Here is a 12817-nt window from a genome sequence, read left to right as displayed (position 1 = left end):
AAAAAAGGTCCGCGTACACTCACCCTTGAATGGGTTGATAGTAAACATTAAGTCAACTACCTCGCATTAGTAAGTTTTTCCGCATGAGTATATTAAATTTTATAGAAGTATTGTTAAAATTTTTTATTGTTTATTTTAAACAGTTAGGAATTTATTGATAATCCATCAAATTGGTGTTACCTCGTTGAAAATCCATAGTGAAAAAGTGATGATGAAAACAAAAATTTGATTGATTTTTACACATATTTATTTATTTCGAAGGAATACGTTACAGCTATTTTGGTACACTATATCTTCCTCAGATGAATAGCTTACAGCCACTGTGTGTATGTGTTGTAGTAGCTATGCGCTATTTGTCTGATAAGGGGACAGTGTACCGAAATAACCGTAACGTATTGCTTTAGAATAAATAAATACATGTAAATTCAATTATAACTAACTTTGTCCTCGTTATAACCTTTTTTTCAAATGAAATAATACTTTTGTTTAAAAAACGTCAGAGAAAAAATTAACACGATAAGGACCGCTCGAAATGACCCAATTTTTGCTAAAGTTAATTGTACCTAATGATTTTCATAAAAAACGTGCACGATATGGTATCAATAAGGCTGTGTCAATTTTTTTGTTTTAGTTTTGTCAGAAATCCCGTATCATTTTACCTGTATATTCCTGGTGGACGAACACTCGCCATACGTTTAAAAAGCCATCCGACAGTTTATAGATAAATCCTCTTCTATCATTATATAATACTAAAATTAAACTAAATAATATTGACGAAATAACTATAAGTATTACCAAGAAGTACCAGATACACTTGCTGAAAACCTTTTCAACAAAAATTAAATTAAACGTTACAAAGAAATAAAGTCGTGATTACTTCATACTATAAATTTTTATACCTCAAAATATGCTGTCCATGGAATTTCCTTGGAATCAGGTAATTTATAATACAAAAAATCTTGAAGATCTGTGATTTCAATCGTTACCTTAGCTTTATCTTCATTTTCATTTATAAAATATACTCCAGGCACAATAATACTTTCATTCAATAATTTTGTGGAATTAATTGACGTATTTTTAACACTTGAATTCGATTTTTTTTTCTTGTAGGTCAAGTTTTTATACTCAAATGCTAATCCAGAGTCCGATGCAAAATCTTCAACTACTTTAGAATAAAAAGTAGAAGGCTGAAAAATTTGCCAAAAATTAATTAATTTTTTTATATGCAATAATTGTTGTTTCAAAACAAACCGACGTTCTACTTAATAAATTCGTTACCTCCCCAAAAATTTTAGCCGATGCTCCGGTCAAATTCTTCCGTCTCTCAGTTAAAACTCGATTGTCTTTGACAATTAGTTGTTTCTCCTTGCTCCATTCGAATAATTTGTTAACTTGTAATTCATTCCCAGAGACGAGGGTAAACCATTCATTAATGTCTTGATTATCTCCACATTTTATTAAAATCTCGCTTAATGCGTTTAGGTGGAAATAATTTTTTTTAGGACATCGACATATGTTGAAAATTTGTCCAGTGGTAGCTGACTCAAATAGTAATAGCCAAATATGTGGCGATAGGTTATGATCCTTGGAGAAAAGTGAAAATTTTTTGAAATCATTGTCGCTGTTTAAAAATACAACGAAGAGTGTTTTTGAGTAATTTTTTATTTTGGGGTATTTCACGGGAAGATCCGCTATGGTCACTGCGACCGAGTAAACCTGTTTTTTCGAAAATGCCTTCACCATGTTAACTACTGAATGAATTTCTGTAATATTGGGAAAAAAATTAATAATTTCAGGTATTTATCTCTTTAATTAACACTTTATTTTTGCTCACCTTCGTTGCTTCTATATACGATGCCTATGCTAGTCGTTTTATAAAAATTTTGTACCCCCAAAATTAATGGGATGTCACCTTCCATGTTATCGCTTGCATGACATGGCACCAATGGCATAGTGGTTAAAATAATAATAATACCCGTAAGCATCATCATTTTCATCTAAAAATAGATTAAGAGAATATAAGCGTTTGCGCACAGAATTAAATAAATCTTTGAAACGAGGTACTTTATACGACTTAGCAAAAACGATACTATTTACCGAGAGCATAACTTTTAATGCATAGTAAAGCAAATATTGAATTGAAAGAAAATATAAAATTTGTTCAACTATACTATTTTTATTGCATGGTCCCAAGTTAATTAGGCATGAAAATTGTAAAATACGCATTTGTATATTCTTGCTTTCAATGTATGTTAGGCTAGTATTTAATTATTTCAGACAAACATTTTTTTTTAATCATGGATAAATTATACAATTTACTCAGCTTTTTACAAAATAGTGGATGATGTAGTTAGAGTTCTGTAGAATCTTTTGATTAAACAAAAGTTTTGTAATGCGTGTTAAGAACAGTTTTTGCTAACATCAAGTACTACTGTTATTTATAGGAAAAAAATTGCTCTACAACCATTTACGTCTTTATATAACCTTAAAGATAGCTTTAAGATACAAATTGTGCTGTATTACACTAGTTTTAAAGTTTATTTATAGTAAAAAACAACAACATGATTTCGCTAATGACGAGATCATTATATTTCTGCAACAGAGAGAACTTGAGCATGTACTTACGTAATAGTTTGACTTTGGTAATGCTAACAATGACTTTCAAGAATTCCTTAGATTGAGCCAGGCACGATTGGAACAGACTCTCTTTCGATGCTGGAAGTTTTGTTGTCTCGAGCTTCGCAAGACACTTCTCGCCAATGACTATGGAGTTGAAAGTTAGGCTCCTCCGTCAAACTGAAATGGAAATATCGTACCAGGTGATATACACACATACGTACACACACACACACGACAATACAATTTTACACTTGATTTAAAGTTGAATTTAAAAACTTTTTTTAGCCTTTTTACTATATTTTTGCCTTAGTATGATGTAAGAGTTTGAATTGTAGCAAGAGTGTTGCTGCCCTGTTGGCTGCGTCTATTTCGACGAAGTCAACTTATTTGTTACTTGAAATTTAGGAGGGATTGCGGCACAAAAAAAACTACTCAATTTACAAATGATTAATTAAAATCCACCTAAAAAAAGACAATTTTGCTAAATTTATCGAAACGGAGGATGGAAATCAACTAGGTGAAATAAATTTAAAATGCACTGATTATGAGCCACGAACAAAGATATATTTCGTGGCTCAAGGGAAAAACTCCGAAAAGAAAAACCCAAGAGAAGAAAAATCAATGAAAATACAAACGAGTGAGGTTGAACAATAAATTTTAAAATAAAATTCCTGCAATGAAGAGTGTGTACTTGTGTATTGTGTGTAGAAAACGTATACGTGCGCGTCTGCACGTGTCTCGAAAAAACTCATGAATTGACAAACGTCGCACGGTCCGTGAAGCGGATTTTCGCCGTGCTTTACTCGCAGCACGCCGAGCTTCTCGAAGATGATGAAGATGACGATGATGATAAAAAAAGGAAAGCGTAAGAGAAATAAACCCCAAAAAGGTGACTCCCAGATACTCGTGTGCGTGATGATGATGAGAAAAGATGTAAAAACCAGTAGGACGAATATAAAACCCAACTATGCCAGATACTCGAGATCGCAGTTGACAACTGTAGACCACTCTGTATAGACAGATAGTTCGGAACTGACCCAGCGCGCTCACTCAAAGTAGTCGCAAGACCCTCCTTCCCTTTTTAATTCTCCCACCCGCTGCAGTCGTCAGGACCCATCAATCCCTTACACCTTATGTGAAAAGCCAGGAAAAGAGAGAGAGAGAACGATGTAAGCAATCAAGAGAGGGGGAGAGACCTATGACCCGAGGACACTTCATGGGAGCAAAGAAGATGGACATGTAGGTGCAGGATAGAGAAGGAGAGAAATGTTTAGCTAATGAGAGTATAGAGAGAGACTTAATGAGTTAGCGCGAGAGCGATTAATTGTACCGACTGAAACAAAAGGAGAAAAAGGAAGAAGGTAAGAAAAATATTGACTGGCGGTTGCATATGTGGATATGCGATGAATTTTGTGTGAACTCGGTGTGCTGCCACCTTCAGCGTGCTGCGAGGTTGATCCTCCACCGCTCACAAGGCGGTCTACGAATTTTAGTCGTTTCGACTAAACATGCTCCCCCCGTTGCGAGAGAAGGTTAGCAAATTAAAAACATCGTATATGTAGCGAATTCAAAAAAGTGCTTACTGTGCGAATCGTACAATGGTGTGAGAGTGTAGTGGTGTGAAAGCGTGTTTACAATTCGAGCGATGTTTACACAAATTGGTTTAATATAAGATAGACAACATGATCGAAAAACAGACTTATTTACAGAGACAATGACATTTTTTTAAATGCTTGACTTCATTTTATTAAGAATATCAAAAAAGTCTGTGTATTGACAGTTAGATGCACCCAAAATTAGAGCAAAGCAAAATTGTTACGTATATCATCGAAATTTTAATCTGATACAGGCATTTTAAGATAAACAATTCATAATATACTAGAAAAGATAAATTTTGCATTTTCTTCGAAAGTCAATTTTCGTAAGTTTGATTAATTACTTTCATCGTCAGTTGTATCATTCTTCACATTTTAACTTTATCGTAAATCTATGATGAAAAATTAAAGAAACAAAAAAGTGGATTGAAATTAAATACTCAGGATGCAAAAAATAAGATAACGGGCTTGCCGAAATCTGCTTAGCTTTTGGTAATTTTTTTATCGAATGTAATCTCTTGCTAAAAAAAAAATTGGTTAAGCGTGTAAACTTACATCAAGAAAAATTAAGCAAATTTAGCGCCAATTTGCAAAGATTAAGCACCAGTGTTATTAAAAGAAAATAAATTTTTTAAGGATGACTTAATATGCATTAAGTACGTTAATGTGTAAAAAATTGCATGTATCGTACATAACAAAATTCAAGCTTTTCTATGCTAATACTGCATTTTTATAGTTTGAATTGGCGCCAAATAAACTTTTTTTTGACATATGCTTATGGTGAAGAAAGAGAAAATTTTATGTTTGTTTCCGCCAAGGCACACTTTAAATTATAATAATAATAATAATAATAATAATAATAATAATAATAATAATAATAATAATAATGATAATGATAATAATGATATAAATTATAATAATAAAAAAGAAAATCGCAATAGTAATAATGATAAATAATGTGAGTAGTAATTATAATGGTATTAATAATAGAAATAATAAGCAAAAACAATAACATGAAAATTAAACATTTACTCTTTTATATAATCTCAAAGATATTATAGCTTTTAATGAATTGAGAAGTATTCCGCTGCTTTTGTTTTAAAACGATATATCAGTTAATAGAAAACAATATAATTTCGCTAATGACGAGATGAATATAGTTCTGTAGAGAGAAGACTTCAACATGCACTTACTTGATAACTTGACACTCGTGACGCAAATAATGATTCCCCGGAACTCCTTGGACCAAGTTGGGCACGGCTGGAATAGACTCTCTTTCGATGCTGGGAGTTTTGATATTTTGAGCTTTGCAAGACACTTCTCGCCAATGACTATGAAGTTAAAAGCTAGGCTTCTTCGTTAAACTGAATCGGAAATATTGTATGCGGTAATCACTTTATGTTGAAGTGTTGTCTAGCTGGCGCACTGACAGACAGTGTCGTTTTAGGGTTGTGCCTTGAAGGGTATGGTATTCTATTTCCCACTACCAAAATTTACTGGACATCAAGTGGGAGTAATGTCACGCCCATCAACATACTTTATCCCTTCCACACTTCCCCTCTTTTTTTTGTATTTTTGGGAACAAACAAATAAGAAGCCAATCCATGTAGGACGGGTTACAATGAAACTAATGAATGACAAATTTTTTAATCCCCTTAATACAGATTCGGTATTCTTAACGATGAACTTTTTAATAACTTTGTTATTTTATAAAACATTTAATTATTAAAATATGTTTATAAAAGTTTATTTGGTACATTTAAAAAAGTTTGATGTTGCTAATTTTTAAAAACTTTAGTTGGTTTTTAGCGTGCCAAATTTATTAAATGACCGAAATTTCTAGGACCAATTTGCGTACGAATCATGATTTCTCCATTTTTTATGCAATTTAGAAATTTGATGTTCAATTACTGCTGCAAGTACGAATATGTTTTTTAGTTTTCTTTTATGAAATATTATTGGGTAGTTGAGAGAATAAGCGTATTTTACTTGGTTTCCGGTAAAAATTGCAAAAAGTGAGAGATACTTTTCTTCAGATTGTGAAGAAGCAGTTCAGTGCACAGTCGCTAATCTTCATATGGCAAGGAGAAAATTGATTAGTACAATAAAATCAGAAAATAAGAAATATAATTAAATACCTTTTAAGTATTAATGACTTTCTATTTTCATTTTTATAAATTAATTTTATAAATTAATAATTTAAAAGAATAAACCACGCTGAGTTTACTTTAAGCTTGAAAATTGTAATATGGTTAGTTTGTATTGTCTTAATTGTAAGAAATTCAGTATTATCTCCTTATAGAAAAAACTTCGGATGAAAACATTAATACTTATAAATATTGAAAGGAAACTAAAAATAATAACTTCGTCTTGAGTAGATTGAGCCAAGTGAGTAGTTTTTTTTTCTTTTTTTTTTTTTAATTTTTATTTCCTAAAGTTAAAACATCGAGGAAACGTATTTTCTGTGCTAATTTTTATCTGCGTGCTATAAGTGTATATACAAGCAAGATTATTTGAAGACAGGGATTAAATCAAATGTTGCATTAGTATTTGAGGCATTATTTTCTATTTCAGCTATTCCTCCATGAATCGCTTAACTGATCTAAATAAAAATAGAAAAAGAATGAAAGTAAAAATAAGGCTTTATTCCGAACACATACGTATACAAAACTCTCTCAACGCACCCCATACTCCAGCGGTTAAGGACATATAATTATAGGCTTTTATAAAAGTTTCTCCGAGCTTTTCCTTACCAAGGCCATAATTTCCGATGGCTCATCTTTACTTTCTGGCATAAAATGAACTAGTGACTGTGTAGAATTGAGCCAAGGAAGAATACTTAATTTCCTAGTATAGCGCGTGTCCGTACTGATGCGTTCAATGTGCATGACAACAAAATTTTACTACCTTCTACTACGCAGCCATGCTTATAATATATTTACAATTATTCGTGTGTGTCCTGCGCGTGTTTTTTCTTTTCGTTTATTTTTCCTCTAATCTGTTTCTCTTCCAGCACTGATTCACTGGTAAATATTTTATGTCATCGATCCAGTGCCCGTTTTTGGATGTTGGTAGAAAAAAACAAGCTAGTTGTTTCTTGGTGTGTATGTATTTTTATATTTAACGTCAATGTAGTAATGTTTCAATGGGCACGTTGTTGTTTTTTTGGTAAGGAAAAAGTAAAAAAAATCAATATTTGTTATCGACTAGAAACTGGAAAAAATAAACAATAAAACACACCTAAACATTTTGTTCAGCACATGTTGAATAAAGTTGGATGAAATATTCTCGTTTTGATTTTGACGCTTGAAAAAATATTTATGCATTCATCTCTATCGTAGTTTTATTTTTCAGTGAACTGTATCTCAAAAAGTAAGTAAAAATTTCGGATGCAACCAATGAGTGTTTTTTTTTCCTATGGTTCCAGATTTCTTATTTTTATTTCGAATATGAAAAAAATTAGGTGATCCAGATGTGGATTTTTAGGGATCAATTTAGAAATTTCAACCATAGCATCCTATCAATTTTAGAGTACACAAATTTTTGACCTTTTGCATATGGTTAAAACAAAAATAAAGAAAATCGTATTTTTTTTATTTTTTATACCTTTACTTCTTTCTTTGGTCTCTGCTTACAACGGGAAATATTCCATCGAGTAAACCAACGTGTGCGTCAGTGATTTTCAATGTCAATGACATAGTTTTCAGTAAATAATATATTGAGCCACCCCTAACATCATGACTACCACCACCAAACTAGGCCGATGGAACATGAAATTTATTGCTCCAACCAATTACAATGCAAAGTAATGCCACGTACCTACTCGCAGCAAATAAGAGCTACTGTTGCTCCTACCCTTAAACTACGACAGCCAATCTACTCAAACTCGACAGCTTTTTTCTCCTACACTACCTGCGCCAACGAAGGTAGGGTCGACCAAGCGCCTCTTTTCCCCTGCCACCACAAGATTTGGATATTTTTGGCCTCTTCTGCTACTTATTCATGAGTGTACAAACACTGTATTGATCTTTGGCGTATAGTACGTAAAATAGTTTACAATAAAGAGATTTTGTTGCAGATGGTTTATGGAATCGAAAATTTAGAAGACGTGCAGACATTTTTACCCGTAATGGAATCTCCTATTTTGTGTGCAGTATTAGGTATGACTTTAAATAGGAAAGGAAAATTCTTATTTGAAATGGTCAATAATTTTATCTTGTAAACTTTTACAAACTTCAACTTCTAGATGATACGAATACTCAAATGTTAGTCCGAAGTTCCGAATTTTTAAAAACTAAAGTCATTTGGGATTTTAAGATTCTACGTAATGACCACGGATGACCATAGCGTTTCTAATGAGAATGATGTCAATCGATAAATTTTTACTATTTAGTTAGTAAAAAAAATTGAATTGCTTGACCTTAACTTGTGATTACATCGTGTTACCACATAAATAGTGCTCTCCGCAAGTTATTGTTGCAAAACAGATGAAATGTTCAATAATCTTATTCTGCAAATTTTTATAAACTTTAACCTCTAGATGATACACATGTTTCGAAAAGAGCTAGAAGTTCCAAATTTTTATTAAAACTAAAGTCGTTTATGATTTCAAGATATCACCACCAGATTCAAAGTACCAAATAGGAAATACTACTAAACACTGGTATAACTAAGTAATTTATTCTCTTTTTAGGAAAACTCATAGGTGCAATCAATTTCATGCAGCGTTAAAATTTTTTGAAGAAAAAAAAAAAAAAAAAAAAAAAAAAAAAAATGGAACGAAGGACAAAAGTATTATAATTTTGGATTAAATGTAAAGTTAATTTTAAATAATCTCAAGTTCGTTAAAGTAAGTTTATATTACAAAACAATCGCATCGACAGTATATTACTTTTGCTTAAATTTTTAAACCTTCATTTCTTCGACGCTCGAGATGTGCCCGATATCTGTGAAATGTAATATAGTGTATATTCTATTTTTGCTTTTTTGAAAATAGGAATGCCCTTCAAAAGTTTTTAATATCATACGATTTTATGTACCGTGAGAATTTTCAATTTTAAGATTTTATTTCATTTTATCATTTTTTAAGGGGTCAGAGATACCCAAATTGTTATTGTTAACGACTTTGATGTAATACTTGTTTTTTTATTTAATCTATTTTTACTGATGTGGAAACATTTTATTGAACCAAATTAAATTTGCACTATGTAGAGTTCTCGGTTGAATTTAAAAACAGACATGATGATTAAAAAAAAAAAAAAATTGACTGACCATTATGGCCGAAAGAATAAGTATCTCAATGGACATCAAAATTATCCAAACTATGGCAGCGAAAATTTATTTGTGAAAGGTCAGCTGGCAAACTTACTCTTTCTTTAAAAAAATGGTTAAATCATTTTGGTTGAAGTAACAAATGATCCCCTTTTTATTTGATCGATATTACACCAGTATGTAGGTACTAAGACATCGGATCTCACGTTGTAGTCTATAATGGATTCTGTTTGGTTCGTTTCGTCGATATCAAAGTTAAAGGGAGATGCGCAACTATTTCATTGCTCCATATACGTACGCGTGTACTTCAATTTTTTTCGTAATACACCTATCCATTGATGGATGTCTGCATCCTCACGACTCGTTCCACAGCATCCATCTCTTTTCTGCCCTGCAGAAATTAATAACACGATGGGTCCCTAGACATAAAATAAGTGCACTCACGGAAGAGAGGAGGAGTAGGAAAAAAGGGATGAATAATAATAATAAAAATATTTACAAAGTTTATCAAGGTCGTCGGCAGCGTATCGAGGACAAGAATGGTGACGGCTCGAATTGTTTACCTGAAAAACTCGACGCGGATGATGTGAACGAGGATCTTACGGCCAACAATCGATCGTCCCTTTCTACCCTCGAGTCATTGGAGGATTATTATCGGTGGTCTCGATATTTTTTTAATCCGTCCCTCTCGAGGATGTGTTTCGATTTTTGTTGTTTCAGTTAAGTCTTTCACGATGAGTTTTACAATTTTTTAAAATATATTACACATTTTTACGGTAGTTTTTAAAGATTTTTAATGCTTTTTTTTATATCTTTTGAAATTAATTTAAAGTGGTGATCGTAACTCTTTTTTAATCGTAAAACTAATAATTTCAAGATTGCTCAGTTATAATTTTGATATCTTTAATTTTTCTTCCAATGATTATTTTTTATTGCAATGTATTTTTCAATTTGTCAAAACAATGAGCACTTATAATTAAAAAATGTTACGACAACATACATGTCTTATTTTAAAAATATTTTTAAGGTTCCTTTGTTTATTTTTATACGAACGTGACTACTTCAACAAAAATGCACGTGTATACGAGTGTAAAGAGCACACTTAAAAAAAAAAAAGTTTAAAGTCAGAACTTTTAACAATCGTCTTCATACAAGTTATGTTTATATTAATAAAAACGAAGATCCTTATAGTGTTTCTTTTACGCCTTGAAAATACATAAGTCAATAAAAATCATGCAACGACAAAGGCTTGGAGACATTAAAAAAAAAAACAATTTTTTCGAACCATCTTGAATGGTCGAGAAAAGATGTCTTAAAGGGATCTTGGAAGGATGAAAATAAATCGTCCTAACGAGACAGATGTTATGATTTTTCATTTGTCCAATCAATAGTCCAAATAGTTTGAGCAAAAGTAATTGAATTTCTCGATGCACTGCAGCACCAAACACGCCATTCCGTCGACCCAAGAAATCAGCAGCCAACTCCACTTGATGAATAATCCAGCGGCAACCAATAATGGGGTCAACAAGCTCTTGGATCTCGCGGTTTTGCGGAGCTTAGTGGAGCACTGGAGCGTCACCGAGGAAGCGAGAATCCGCGAGTCCTACAACGAAGCTGAGTCGAGGATTGCGGCACGAGCGAGGAAGCTGGAGCAGGAGGTCGAGGCTTTTCGGGCGATAAAAAACTCGAGAAGCAGCATCGCTAGGAGAAGAGCCGAGCGTGCAAGGGCCAACTTTCTCCACGTGCTCGCGAGGCCTGTTCTGCTCAGAGGTGATTATTGATTGCATTGGACCTTAGACAACAAAGTATAGTACACCTTTTATCATGTTTGGAATTGATTTGCTCCGTGAACTGACAGGATAGAGTCTCTTTAAACACAGGTAACAGTGAAAAAAGAGTACTACTTCTGAGACAATAGCATCAAAATCGAGATACAATCTTTTGATAAATAAATGAGATACCAAACCAACTTTTCACCCATCTTTGACAATTGCAAACATGTATTTTCGTATTACGTATCTACGTGGAATATCTCAAGACGAAATATTTTTCCACCATATCTTTTATTCCCCTTTTATTATCTATACCGGCTTTAAACTCTCGCACGGTAGCCCTGAAGTGTGAAATTAAATAACTTCTACGTTGGACGCATACAATAGACATATACGCTGACGCACGTTGACAAAGAAAAAAACTGTACAAATGCAACACATTAAAGGTGTTGATCTGCTCTCAACTCAATATTTATCAACACTATTGAGTTTCAATAAATAAAGCTTGTTAATTCTCAGAATGACGTTTCCGTGTATTTATAGCGTAGCGACAAATTTAACAAAAAAGTCCCTTTTTACGAGCACTAAAGTACAATCCCGTAGGTAACAACGCAGGAAAGCAGCCAGTAAGCATCGACACATTGAGCGTCCAGCGAGCCCGCGAATTCAAGGACGTGTACGATGCCCTGCGGACTCCGGACGACTACGACGACAACAACAAGCAACAGTGCGACCCGAGCAACCGCGTTGAGCTCCCGTACTTGGTCAAAAGAATCGCGTCCCAGCATACATGTGCAGCATCGACGAGCCTCGAGAACTCGATAGACCAGGAACTGTATCTGCTGGAGCAGGCTGCCTCGCCGTCCTCGAGACTCGAGCCGCGGCGTCTATTGAGACACCTGAGGAGCCGCGTGAGGCTCGCCTTTCTCAACCTAGCTAGAAACACCTTAGCTCACCACGACAATCGAGCCAAGGTAAGGGAACTCCCGAAAATTTACCTAGTGTGCAGTATACACGGTAATTTGTCTGGAATCAGAAAACCGTGAGCAATCCGATTTTTAGTAGTATGAGTCCAAGTTTGGTCAGACAGGAAATATTTTTAAATCAGTTGTCCTGTTTATCCGATTTTAAGTAGTGCGAGTCTAAGTAAGATCAGCCAGGGGAATATTTTCAAATCAGTATTCCTATTAATCTGATTCTAAGTAGTACGAGTCTAAGTTTGGCCAGACAGAAGAATATTTTAAAATCAGTTTTCCCATCGATTCGATTTTAAGTAGTACGAGCCCAAGTTCAGTCAAACATGATAAAAATTTTTAATCAGTATTTCTATCAAACCTATTTCAAGTAGTACGAATCCAAGTTTGGTCAGACATGAGGAAATTTTTTAATCAGTATTCCTATAAATTCAATTTTAAGTAGTACTAGTCCCAGTTTGGTAAGATAAAAGAATATTTTTCAATCAGTTTTCCTGTTAGTCCGATTTTTAGTAGTGCGAGTCCAAGTAAGATTAGGCAGGAAAATAATTTCAAATCAGTTTTCACATCAAACCGATTTTAAGTA

The 12817-nt window shown here is 33.4% G+C and overlaps 1 protein-coding gene across 1 annotated transcript in view; it reads left to right on the top strand.

Annotated features, from left to right (window-relative positions):
- Nucleotides 1-12817, top strand: part of LOC149373976 (IQ motif and ubiquitin-like domain-containing protein) — a 32011-nt gene that overhangs the window by 18402 nt on the left and 792 nt on the right. The window contains exons 4-6 of the mRNA XM_089595511.1: nt 9989-10142; nt 10924-11255; nt 11861-12231. Coding sequence (XP_089451637.1) covers nt 9989-10142; nt 10924-11255; nt 11861-12231 — 857 coding nt within the window. The remainder of the gene's footprint in view (nt 1-9988; nt 10143-10923; nt 11256-11860; nt 12232-12817) is intronic.

Source organism: Copidosoma floridanum, unplaced genomic scaffold (assembly GCF_036245765.1).
Source record: "Copidosoma floridanum isolate Cflo_tuat_1 unplaced genomic scaffold, Cflo_Japanese_pri ptg000025l, whole genome shotgun sequence".
Lineage (NCBI taxonomy): Eukaryota > Metazoa > Arthropoda > Insecta > Hymenoptera > Encyrtidae > Copidosoma > Copidosoma floridanum.
The sequence above is the reverse complement of the archived record's forward strand: the minus strand, read 5'-3'. Positions and strand labels throughout refer to the sequence as shown.